At 43.7% G+C, this 12,500-nt stretch overlaps 2 protein-coding genes across 4 annotated transcripts in view; one reads left to right on the top strand and one right to left on the bottom strand.

Annotated features, from left to right (window-relative positions):
- Nucleotides 1-10,691, bottom strand: part of adka (adenosine kinase a) — a 68,690-nt gene extending 57,999 nt beyond the window's left edge. The window contains exons 1-2 of one of the 2 annotated variants that reach the window (XM_063191795.1): nt 10,530-10,691; nt 5,487-5,561 (exon numbers count right to left, since the gene is read on the bottom strand). In XM_063191795.1, coding sequence (XP_063047865.1) covers nt 5,487-5,561; nt 10,530-10,627 — 173 coding nt within the window. In that variant the 5' untranslated portion in view covers nt 10,628-10,691. Of the gene's footprint in view, nt 1-5,486; nt 5,562-8,925; nt 9,225-10,529 lie in introns of those variants that run through there. The other variant, XM_063191796.1, reaches the window with a different exon arrangement.
- Nucleotides 10,692-10,893: 202 nt separating this feature from the next.
- The window catches only part of ap3m1 (adaptor related protein complex 3 subunit mu 1), a 14,195-nt gene continuing 12,588 nt past the window's right edge, over nt 10,894-12,500 (top strand). Inside the window, exons 1-2 of one of the 2 annotated variants that reach the window (XM_063191705.1) lie at nt 10,894-11,006; nt 11,904-12,193. In XM_063191705.1, the coding sequence (XP_063047775.1) occupies nt 11,918-12,193 (276 nt within the window). In that variant the 5' untranslated portion in view covers nt 10,894-11,006; nt 11,904-11,917. Of the gene's footprint in view, nt 11,007-11,900; nt 12,194-12,500 lie in introns of both variants that reach the window. The other variant, XM_063191706.1, reaches the window with a different exon arrangement.

Genomic DNA, 12,500 nt, shown 5'->3' with positions numbered 1-12,500 from the left:
TAAGTTGGCATGGGGTAGAGTAGACAGACGGCCGGGGTGCGCTGCAGTGTTTGTAACTACGTGACCATGCACACACACAACTGGCATCTCCACACAGCACGCACACAGGGCACTCGCTCACCTGCGACCGTGCGTCACGAGCAAACACACTTCATGACTCATGACCACGCAGACACGCCTAGCTGGAGACACACCGAATCAACACACACACACCAGGGTGCCTACAGATATTCCTAGGTTGAATTTACTACCTTTTACTACCTTTTTACTACCTCTAATTTTTTTTTTACTACCATTACAACATCGATCTTAAACTGACTACAGAAATGAAATAGCTTTCCAAAGCCTATAAATAACACAAATTAATAATGTTTTTATAATTTAACAAGTTAATCATTGAGTTTAGGCCTATGTGTTAGTACAAGTTAATGCAGGTATGTTTCAAACATTTCTGAACAATTCGCCATTTATAATGGTTAAATAATAGTGCAGTGCACTTTTAACAGAAGTCGTCGATGTCCACCAGGGCTCTACTAACTTCTTGCGCTGGTTGCACTGGTTAAAAATTGTTTTCAGGTGCACCAGCACAAAATCTAGGTGCACCCAAATGCCCCCCAACACCTGTGTGTGAGAGTCTGTGTGTGTGTGTCTTTAGCAGAATCAGAGAAAATACTACAGAGGATATGACAAAAATGGCAGTCATTATAGTTATGGCAAAGTTTTCGTGATTTAGATAGAGAACACAGAATCCATAACCAGCCTTGACTACCAATAGCAGACCTTCTGTAACCCTTAAGCCTAAGGCACCTGCAAAAAACGCCTGCTGAACGCCTAAGCCAGGGATGTCAAACTGAAATTCCAAAGAGGGAGCAAAATCAAAATAAAAAACTAAACTTAAAATTCATTATTTTTAAGGGACTACAATTTCACATAAAAAAACAGTCATATGGTAGCTAGATCGAAAGATAAATTGTTTTTTGTTTGTTTAGGTGGAAACCGAGGTGAATTTGGATTTGCCCTTCCCCATTCTGGATCACTGCGAATGATGATTGAGGCATCTTAGCAAGCGCTTCGAACAGAAGTGTCTCTCTCTCGTCACGCTCTCTCTCTGGCCCAATTCGAAACAGGGAAGGCAGCTGTCCTTCCAGTGAGCTAACTGGACATCGAGTCATGAAGTGTGGATCGAAACGAAAAATTGCTTTATTTCCTCTCTCGGCAGTTGACTGCATTTGTGGGCGTAACGAGGATATTTCAAGGATACATAAGATGCTGACTTCGCTGCCTTGGTACCCAACATGCTGTGCGCCACCTCCCTCTCAACCGGAAACCTGAAAAACAAACATGGCTACTACCCAAGCTACTACCTTATCATACTCTTTATTCTGACACTTATGTATGTAGATATTGAAAATCGAATGCATAAATCAACATTGTAGTATCTAAATATGCTGTCGCTAGATCTATTTATAGCCTATTTTACGATTCCGCCGTCTGACGATCATTCACCGTTCAAATAGCATGCGTAAGCTAAGCGCTAACGTGATGAACATAACTCCCGCCATAGAATGGCCGTAACATCAAATGCGCAAGGCGGCGCACTCGTTAGTGCCGTTCGTAACGGCTGCCCTTCTATTTACTCTCAATGCGGCTGCCTCATCAGCTAACTTGACCTATCTGATCAGTGACATGTTTATGTAGGAGGAGAGTCATCGAGTCACTACCTCCCGTTTCGAATTGGGCCTCTGTCTCGGTGCATGAAGGATGCCTTGCCGACAGATAGTACGTCGCTATCAAAAACATCTGCGATCTCCCGGGAGACTTCGCGTGTCAACTCTTGACAGTGACTGAAACGGCCTATTCTTTGCGCTTGGACCTTCCGCGTGAATTCTATCAGTGGCCGCTGCTGTTTGCATTTCGTTTCCCTCCTTACTCTCTCGTCCGTTTCAAAACTCCCTGATTTGGTTGAGCACCACCTCGCTAGTCGCTAGCACATTATGAACTCGGGTAGTCGAACATTTTATTTTGAAAAGTCGGGTTGCCCATCAGCGCAAGGTGCAAGGGTAGAAAGCCAGAGCAGCGGAGTTGAAGGAATGGACACAGTTCCAAAAACTTATTTTTTTTGATGGGCTAATACCTACTAGCACTACTGCAAAATGACCAATGGCCATTAAAATTGTGTTTAGCATTGTCAATTCATTTTGTTGGCTGGATGCACCGGTGAACAAAACATTCAGCCATGCATTCTTTCACTCGACCGATTTGTTACATTTACCACCAATATTACGCACCATGTTACGCACCAATTTCCACCGCTTCTAACTTCATTAGTATTGTATGAACAACAGCTAATCTCAAACAGACAGACATCATGGAATTCATGGAATTACGTTTAGCAGACCTTTCACTGTTTCACATCCAACCAGGTTAGTCGCGTCTTGCAGAACGTAAGCTACAAAATGCCTTGCAGCTTCTGTGGCACTGCTGATGTCTGACGCCTGTCAGTCAGCTGCTAGTTAACAACTACCGGTAGTATTAGCACAAAGCTAAAGCCAGGGTCCGTCCTTGCCGCTGCATAAAAATCAATTTGCCGAGATTTGAGATCACGGGCTACAGGTTAATTAAACACATTAGAAAACAAATAAGACCATGTTGTAGAGAGTCAGGGAAAATCACTACCAGTTGAGATGTGGCTTACTACCTTTTACTGGTCATTATTTTGAACTTTTTCATTTACTACCTTTTACTACTTTTTACTACCCCGCGGGCACCCTGACACACACGCACGCACGCACGCACACACACGCACACACACACACACGGCCGGGAAACTCGGTCTGCCAAGTCTGAATTCAGGGTCATGATGTGTGCATTATATTATTAGTACTATATAGAGTTGTCTGCTTTGCATTAGTGAATCAAGTAGTTGTTTGTAGAGGAAAGACAGGAGATGGCTGTCTGCCTGACGAGGCCAAGGCTTGGTGAGCTGCTGTGCTATCATGCATGTTTTATCAGATATGTTCAAAAATAATATCTGCTGTTTTAGATAAGAGTCTGTGAAACACTATTATGCAATGCATTATATATCAGCTATATGTACACCTATGTTTCCCTCTGGACGAATAAAAAGAATCTTGGGTAACATATGGGAAGCCCATATCTATAGTGCATTTTATAATGCGCATCATAATCATAGTGCATTACGACTACACTCATAATGCTTCATGATGGAGTATATCAACAGTCATGAATAACTATAAATTTAGCTTATAATGCATTATACATCTTAAGGTGTTTTGAGTGATTGTGGATGGTTATAAACTATAGGCAGTGAAGAGGCTTATAATACATTATAATTGTCATGATGCACTATGATTAATTATGATGCGCATTATAAGCTGTTATAAATGCGCTCATAATGCGCTATAGATATGGGCTTCATAGAAAGTGTTACCGAATCTTGAATCTTGAACACATTAACAAACAAACACAAACACACCATCCGTGCCCGCCTGCCTGTCTGTCTGGCTCTAGCGGTGTGTAATGGACTGTGTAATGAGCTTTTGGGGGCGTTGGGCTGGTTCTGAGAGTTGGTAGACTGCAAATCTACCCCACTGGCAGCAGTCATCGATCACAACCATAGAGGCAGCGTCAGATGAGAGGACAGCCCATGGAGGTATTATAGAAAATTGAAGGGAGTGACTTTAGTGCAGCTCCCAACCTCATAACAGTAGGAGAGATGGATGTGCTACCAAGTGAGCTAAAAGACAGACTCTTAGGCGAGGCAGTTGTGTATCTGCATGAGGCTGCAGGAGTTTACCAAAGGTAGATGTAAGATCGGATCAACCGGACGGACTGGGGACGCTGCTTAGAACGTCCCACTCAGCCCATCAGCTGCAGATTGTTGGGTTGTTAAAGGTTAGCATTAGGGATGCAAACGATTAATCAATTTTAATCGATCAATGCGTTAATCGATTAAAAAAAATGTAACGCAATTATCGACAATTCAACCTACAAGAAACCCAGGTGAAATGGGCATGTGAAGAGTGTGTGTGAATAGGGGTGTGAATAGTGGGAATATTTAAAACACCTTTGGATTAGAGGGACACTGTGCAGGAAATGGTCAAAAAAGGTACTGCAACTATGCTGCTCATTGAAACTAGGCTCCCTATTGCCAAATTTGATCTTTACATGAAAGTTTACTAAGTATTAAACAAATATTTTCTAGTATGGTCCAAGTACAGTCATTTTTGCAGCTAAAAATGGCTATTTTTCTAAATTCAAAATGGCGGACCATGGAGAAGATCCCCCTTTTCATGTATGAAAAATGCAATTTTTCCAGTCATAATGAATACTTAGAATTTGATTCTGGTGGTAAGTATTCATGAAAAAGGTAACATTAGTGAATGGGCAGCATGAATTCTGGAAATAAACAACTAAAAATCTCACACAGTGTCCCTTTAAAGAATTGAAATAGAACTAATTTAAATGTGTTATTTTATCTCAATTTTTAATTAAAATTTTTAGATTTAGTAGTTTTTTTCGAGAAACATTGAGATTTCGGGGGAAAAATGCCGCTTATCAATTTATCGTAAGTCGATCGATAAGGCTATCAACTAATGATTAATGAATTAATCGATAATTTGCATCCCTAGTTTGCATACTGTACAGCAAAAGCCTGTCTTGCTTCTATCTCTCATTCAAAAAAGCACACTGCAGTGTCTACGTGGCTTAATAACAATTGCTTTGCTCACAGACGAAATTTAAGTGCAGTAATATGGTTCCATACATGCTAATACACCCTTGTGACTGTCTTTGTTCGCTACAATGCTAATATTAGCTTATGCGGCTGACTTCAAACATCGAGGGATCAATTGGTAATATGGAGTAACCTATGTGAACTAAATAATTGCGAAATGCAAATAATTGCATTTTGTACATCAGTTCGAGGTCTTGTTGCTTAGCATCGCAACAACAAGCAGCCATCCAGGTGATACAATCTAGCTTCTACCTTCAATAAGGCTACGTCCACACAAGTCACTACCAGTTACTCGCTTCTTGATCACTCACTTGTTCGCCACTTGCTTAAGGACTAGATCACGTTCCCGCAGGTTTAACTATCAATGCAGAAGCAAGAGGTTAAAGGTCAGTAATCTGAACTCCAATTGGTTACTTGCTCACTTGCGTTGCCCAAAGTTAAATTCTTTTTAACTTTGAATCCACCAACATCGCATCGCTCCGTACGTATTGGCTTCCTACGCATTGGCTTCCTACGCATTCGTACTCTACTTGCCTGTCCAGGCCTCTCATTGCTGCAACACAAACATTACGTCAACTTTTCTTGCTGAGTGAGTAAATGGTCGCGATGTGTGTGGACGTTGCTTAATGTTTCCACGCTGAGCTAGCTGGATACCATCACATTGACAGTATGTCACCATGTGACCTTAAGAGAGTATCATGTGATCAATAGAGTGTGTCATGTGACCTACTTCTCCAGGAAGTCCTTATCCACCACGGCGGAGATGTCCAGCAGGGGGTTCCCCATCCCGAACAGCGTATTCTGACTGCAACACACAGAGGAGATACACATTAGATAGACAGTCTAGAAGGTGTGTGTGTGTGTGTGTGGACTTAAAGACAGAGAAGAGATATGTTAGGTAGGCAGTGCGTGTATTGTGTGTGTGTGTGTGTGTGTGTGTGTGTGTGTGTGTGTGTGTGTGTGTGTGTGTGTGTGTGTGTGTGTGTGTGTGTGTGTGTGTGTGTGTGTGTGTGTGTGTGTGTGTGTGTGTGTGCCCATGCCATCCCGAAAAGGACATTCTGAGCGTAACACACAGGAGGGATACGTTAGGAAGGCTGTGTGTGTGTGTGCGCATGCATGCCCCTGTGTGTGAGTGTGTGTGTGCGCGTGCACTCCTGGCTCACTTTGTGTATCTCTATGGATCAGTGTACTGTAATGATTAGATAGATGTCGACCAATTGAGGCGTAAAATCTAAATCGTCAGGCTGATATATTGGCTGACCTCTCCTCCACTAATAGATACACATACCTAAGACGCACCGACTTGACTCCATTCCAGACATCAGTCATGTGCTGCGAGTGTGTGCCTGATCAATGAAGGAGTGATGCATGTACACTGAGTATAAGATGCTTGAATGACCCCCACCCTGGCACAATCCATACTGTTAACTATACACACTATCAACCGCGCGTGCGCACACACACACACACACACACACACACACACACACACACACACACACACACACACACACACACACACACACACACACACACACACACACAGTGAGTGGCCCCCACAAGGTCTTCATCAACATTGAGAAAAACAAACCCTCATCTCAACATCTGCCTCTGTCAGCAGCAGCAGTGCACCCGAGAAAGGGCAGTGCATACTCAAACACACACATCAACAGTTCCACACTCATCCTCTTACAGCCACTCAAAATAACACTCCAATAACCCTCACGAGTAAGCAAAATCTCTCTCTCTCTCTCTCTCTCTCTCTCTCTCTATCTCTCTCTCTCTCTCTCTCTCTCTCTCTCTCTCTCTCTCTCTCTTCTCTCTCTCTCTCTCTCTCCTCTCTCTCTCTCTCTCTCTCTCTCTCTCTATCTCTCTCTCTCTCTCTCTCTCTCCTAAATAGAAGCAAAGAACACATCTGGTTACACCTATTCACCCACACACATACTCACTCACTCAGTTGCTCACGTACTGTAGATGCACAGATATGCTTGCATAATATGCAAACAGATAAACAAAACAGACATACTTACAGTACACATCTGGTGGCAAGCCCCAAAAACATACACATCTCTCTCTCTCTCTCTCTCTCTCTCTCTCTCTCTCTCTCTCTCTCTCTCTCTCTCTCTCTCTCTCTCCTCTATTCAGACAAAGCAAGGGTGAGTGCGCACTGCAAAATCACAACAGCACAGACTCAGGCAAACAGAAGAGGTTATTCCAGTACAAGCTTACATGAATGGATGTGTGTGTGTGTGTGTGTGTGTGTGTGTGTGTGTGTGTGTGTGTGTGTGTGTGTGTGTGTGTGTGTGTGTGTGTGTGTGTGTGTGTGTGTGTGTGTGTGTGTGTGTGTGTGTCCACTCAATGTAGGATTCCTCTGTCTGATGAATAGACTTGTGTACGTGCACTTACACAGAGTGTGTGAGCAATAGATGGAGAGTATATTTTTAATCTCTCCAATGTTTGCTGCTCCTTAGTCATTTCTTACCACACATTCACAACACACACACACAAAGTCTGCAAGTTTGCATCGGTGTACCCATTACACACACACACACACACACACACACACACACACACACACACACACACACAAGAGAAATGGCCCAGATGTGTCACCTTGACAGTACACACACACACACACAATCAGAGCATGATGCAACTCTTCCTCAGCCCACACACACTGCAGTTGGCAGCTACAGGGCCACAATGTGCAATGAGGCATCTCAAATCTGTCACACACACGAGCACACACACACACACACACTCCAATGAGGCATCCCCAAAATCTCTCACTCACACACACACACACACACACTGCAATGAGACATGTTCAGGTCTGTCAGAGGCTCCTTCTGAACTGTCCCTGGAGTGGACACGTGGCATTAGGGCACACATGGCCTTCCCTTATATTATACAACATTTACATGACCTCAGCCTTACGCACACTACATTACATACACGACATTAAACACAGCCCGTTACATACACTGTAGCAACTTAGCATTAACCACACTACATTAAATACAGCACAACACCAACACTACACGGAAAACACAACATTAATAGTGCAACATTATCACATAAAATAAATACACAACATTAGACAGTGTCGACAGTGACCCCTGGTTCCATTCGCACTAAATTTCCCTGCTTTGCTCAAATTTCCTGTGTGATAATGTGAGCATACTCCTGAGAAGGGCTTACCACACGCTTCATACACACTCCGGCCATGCAGCAGGATAAGGACACGGAGGATAGTGGGCATGCTGTCGTATAAATAAATGTCTAAATAGCTCTGTTGCGTTTTATTTTACGACTTCTCTTTTGTGTATCTACATACATCCATGTGCAATGTCTTGCAATTACATTGTACATACCTAACCTTATGGTACAGTGTGCGAACATGTCACATGACATTTTATCTAAATAATGCAACAGGGTCAAAAGAGTAACCTAGTTATCATAATGGTGTATTGCTAGTAGTACTTTAGTACTGAGTGTTGGTATTACTGTTGATGGCATTGTATGCACTTTGGTCAATAGGCTAAGCATTCAAATCTCCTTCTGCATGTGATAGATTAAACTACACACAGGCTTCACGTCCTAATCCCGCAATAATCCTTTCAAATCGCAAAAACAAACAAAAACAAGTCAAAAGTCACATTTCTGACTGTTTTTGCAAGCCAATCGCTGCATGTTTTGGCGTGGCATGCCGTTGCCTATGAGGAGGCTGACAAGTACTAGCTCTGTCTCACTCACATACAGAAAAAATGCTATGTTAATTCAACACTTACAACCATAATACAGTCCATAGAACAGTGTCATTGGAATGAACGCTCATTCAATAGCTCAATTTGATAGTCTTTGATGGACATCATTGGTCCTGTTTTTGGTTGGATTTACCACTGCATAATTTAGTGTCTATACTACCAGTCTCTCAATGTTCAAGCCTTTATAAACACCATCACAATAACAGGGAGATATTGCTTTGCCACTCCCTGCAGCCAGCTGTCAACCTGACACCTACACACACTCTTCCGGTGTCATTGGCCACTTAACCTAGACACCCATACAAAACCGATGTAACAGAGAGTGACACCACATTCAGCAGTGTCTGGCTCCGTTGATGCTACAGTATATTTACGGCAATATTGCATGGCATGCACCCTTACCTCGCAGGCATGATAACAGGGACTGGATGTGATGCTGTGCTCGTTCTGGTCACTCTAAGCAACGGGGCTTCCTCACCGTTCGCCGACTTCAGCTGCGTCTGAATGACTGAGTCAATAGCGAAGTGAGCTTTGGGAACTGGTTATTTGAGTTTTTTTCTGACTTTGGCTGGTTGGCTGAAAATGAGCGAGGAGGAGCGACTTGCTTCGAGAGCGCGCATACACACTTTTTGGTTGGTCAGGAGAATTTTTGGGTCCTCCAGAAACTCTTGAATTTAGTAATAGTCGCGTGCCGGCTCCAGTACCGACTACAGACACAACAGTGCCATCTCCCGCGCGCAGGTGTCTCATGTCTCGTGCCTTTCCCACAGCAGCACCATCCACTCACGCATCACGAGGAAAGGCCACCGACGTGCTACATACAATCCCCCAAGCGTCCATTATTGTTGAAACACTTTGACGGCTGAGAATTCTCCAAACGCCACATAGAAGTGATGAGAATGTTATCTGGTCCCACGTGTAAAGTAAAATAAAACAATAAAACGTGCGGGTAGGCTATAATCACATCCGAATGAGAAAGGCTCTGCTTTCATGTGGCGACACCAGGGCATATCTAGGCTCAAGTGACATTCAGTTCCCAATGCTTGAAGTCCTGTGACACAGTAGTGACATTGAAATACAACACTGGGGGCATGCTCGTAGTGAAACGTTTGTTTCACTGTGCCGCGCGCGCGTGTGCAGAATAGTCTGCGAGTTTTGTGCGTTGTACAGGAGAGCCCCCTGAAGCCGAACACCAGTACTATCATCTCAGAGCGACTCAGTGAGTGCGTCTCTCTGTCACACACACACACACACACACACACACACACACACACACACACACACACACACACACACACACACACACACACACACACACACAACAAAAGACACGTGGGGCGCCAAGTAGCGCTCAATGGTCACTTCTGGCTGCGATTGTGAACTTTACACTGCAATAAAGACCCCACTGGTCAATCGGTTCAGGATGACAAATTTTCTTTACTCGAAAGGACGGGGTGATTTACTTCCACACAATGCAGAAATATAGCAAATAGTGATACAATCTCTCTTAACATAGTCAGGTCGTCTCAACACATCTCAAACATTCCGGCCATCTTACGTAATGTTATCACTTGTATAATAAGAATAAGAGGAATAGGTTGGCTGTTTTAGAAGAGGTCTGCAAATGTGTTAATTGTTTTACTTGTACAGCCATGCCCATGTGCGATGTGGCACAATCCAGCAGTCAGCAGATTCAATGAATGACTGTACAGTAGCCCATTTCCTTAGCTCTGTCTGCGAGGACAAGGACCTCTTATGGGAGGGAAAACTCTAATGCAAAGCACGTTATGGTTACTACAAGCATACGCTTGCATTCACACAAACGACACAATACATCTATCAAAAGCATCTGATTTATAACACTGTAACGAGCGGGAAGCTGTGTGTTATCCCAACGTGGGTCCGCGGGCATGCCTTTTCATTCAATCGGTCGCGTGCAAGGACTCCCAATTACTATGTAATTAAACTAGCACAACACAGTTCGGACACCTTGACCAACAACTCACCTAAGTTTCTTTTCCTCTTTTTCCTTTATTTCCTCCTTCTTTTCGACCTCTTTCTCCTCAAGTTTGACTCTCTTTGCTTTGGGTTCTCCTGAAGCCATCGTTAAAACACTCTCAGACCACCTTGAGCAGCAAACAGAACAGATAAGTGGGAAGAGTTGCGATCAGCACCGCGGCAAGGAGGGAGAAAAACACGCTGAGTGAATGTAGCTGCCCCTCCCAACTGCCTGAACGAAAAGAGGAGGGTTCGGTTAAAGAAAGAGTCGGCGATACAACAGAAACTATTGCTGTGGAGTTAAGATATCTGGGATTAGCCAGTGCTATTTAAAGGCTTATTCATCTTCATAAAAATAACGACTTTAGCGCGCGCTGTTTGAAGGCACTTTCACGGGTGGTTGTAGTAGCTTCCGCCTGGCACTTCTGCCATATTGCCACCTAGGAGTTTTTGCCTACAGACGCACGGACAGAGTCCTGCAAAAGGTATGTAATTTTTGGATTTCGTTTCAATGTACATTCTTTTGTACTTGTGAGTTTTGGTTGTTAAAATTCTGACCGCGTACGGGTATTTGCATATGTTTAGTCGCTGGGAAGTCGTGATAATAAGTCTGTTTGCTGGTAGGTAGCTCTGGCCAGAAATCATCACAACTTTCAGAATGGAAAAAAAACTTATTGACAAATGATTGACACCTCATACATCTCAGACGTGGCGTTATTCGAAAACTTCTAATATCTAACCCAATGCCATGATAGTGTCTGCTTTGATAATAAGAGCAGCTTTCGCATATAAGTTATGCTTGTTGTTGTAAATTGAACTATTGCAACCTATTCAGTAGTCCACTGTAAATATCATAAATATCTACTGGGTTAGCTTGCCATCTTCTTGTAAGATTACATGTTACATGTTGTTGAACAGACCACTACTTTTCTGGCAACTGGACTGAAATTTAGCATCTGTTACTGTCTCTTGTCTCAAAACTCACTTCTTTCTTTCTTTCTTTCTTTCTTTCTTTCTTTCTTTCTTTCTTTCTTTCTTTCTTTCTTTCTTTCTTTCTTTCTTTCTTTCTTGCACCCATTCAAATGCCTGTTTCAGCCCAGCATATACATTGTTATTATCATAATAACAGTGGTTCTGAATGTGTAGGCATACAGTATGGTTGAGGGAACATAGTTTGGTCAGTTTAACACTTTGATGTATTTAAAGTGTTTGTGTGTGATGACAGTAGGCCTACGGTGCAGGGGACCTCTTGATTGTGTGTGTGTGTGTGTGTGTGTGTGTGTGTGTGTGTGTGTGTGTGTGTGTGTGTGTGTGTGTGTGTGTGTGTGTGTGTGTGTGTGTGTGTGCGCACGTGTGTGTGTGTGTGTGTTTCCCCCCAGCAGCTGCCACTGCCACCATGATCCACAGCTTGTTCCTGGTGAACGGTGCGGGCGACATCTTCTTGGAGAAGCACTGGAAGAGCGTGGTGGGACGCTCAGTGTGCGACTACTTCTTCGAGGCGCAGAGCAAGGCCGGGGAGGACCCCGAGAACGTGCCGCCCGTCATCAGCACGCCACACCACTACCTCATCAACGTCTACCGCCACAAGATCTTCTTCCTGGCCGTCATCCAGACCGAGGTGCCGCCACTCTTCGTCATCGAGTTCCTGCACCGCGTGGCCGAGACCTTTCAGGTGCTTATATTTTTTCGTTGAAAAAAAATATTTGATGGGACGTATTGATGCCTTTATTAGATAGAGCAGGTGTCAGTTCCGGATCCGTAAAGTAAACACCCTGCCACAGTTTCCTTCCAACGCAGGTCACTCCAATAAGTAGCTGGTCTACCTGTCTTGAGTGCTGGTGATTCAGAGCTGGTTGGATCAAATGTGTGGTATGGATTTTACTTTCTGAACCCGGGATTGACACCTCTGGGACAATGTAGACCAGATGGGAAAGTGGGAGAGCGAGATTAGGGTAGTGTTGGGAAATAAATTACCCAGG

Source organism: Engraulis encrasicolus, chromosome 24 (assembly GCF_034702125.1).
Source record: "Engraulis encrasicolus isolate BLACKSEA-1 chromosome 24, IST_EnEncr_1.0, whole genome shotgun sequence".
Classification (NCBI taxonomy): Eukaryota; Metazoa; Chordata; class Actinopteri; order Clupeiformes; family Engraulidae; genus Engraulis; species Engraulis encrasicolus.
The sequence above is the reverse complement of the archived record's forward strand: the minus strand, read 5'-3'. Positions and strand labels throughout refer to the sequence as shown.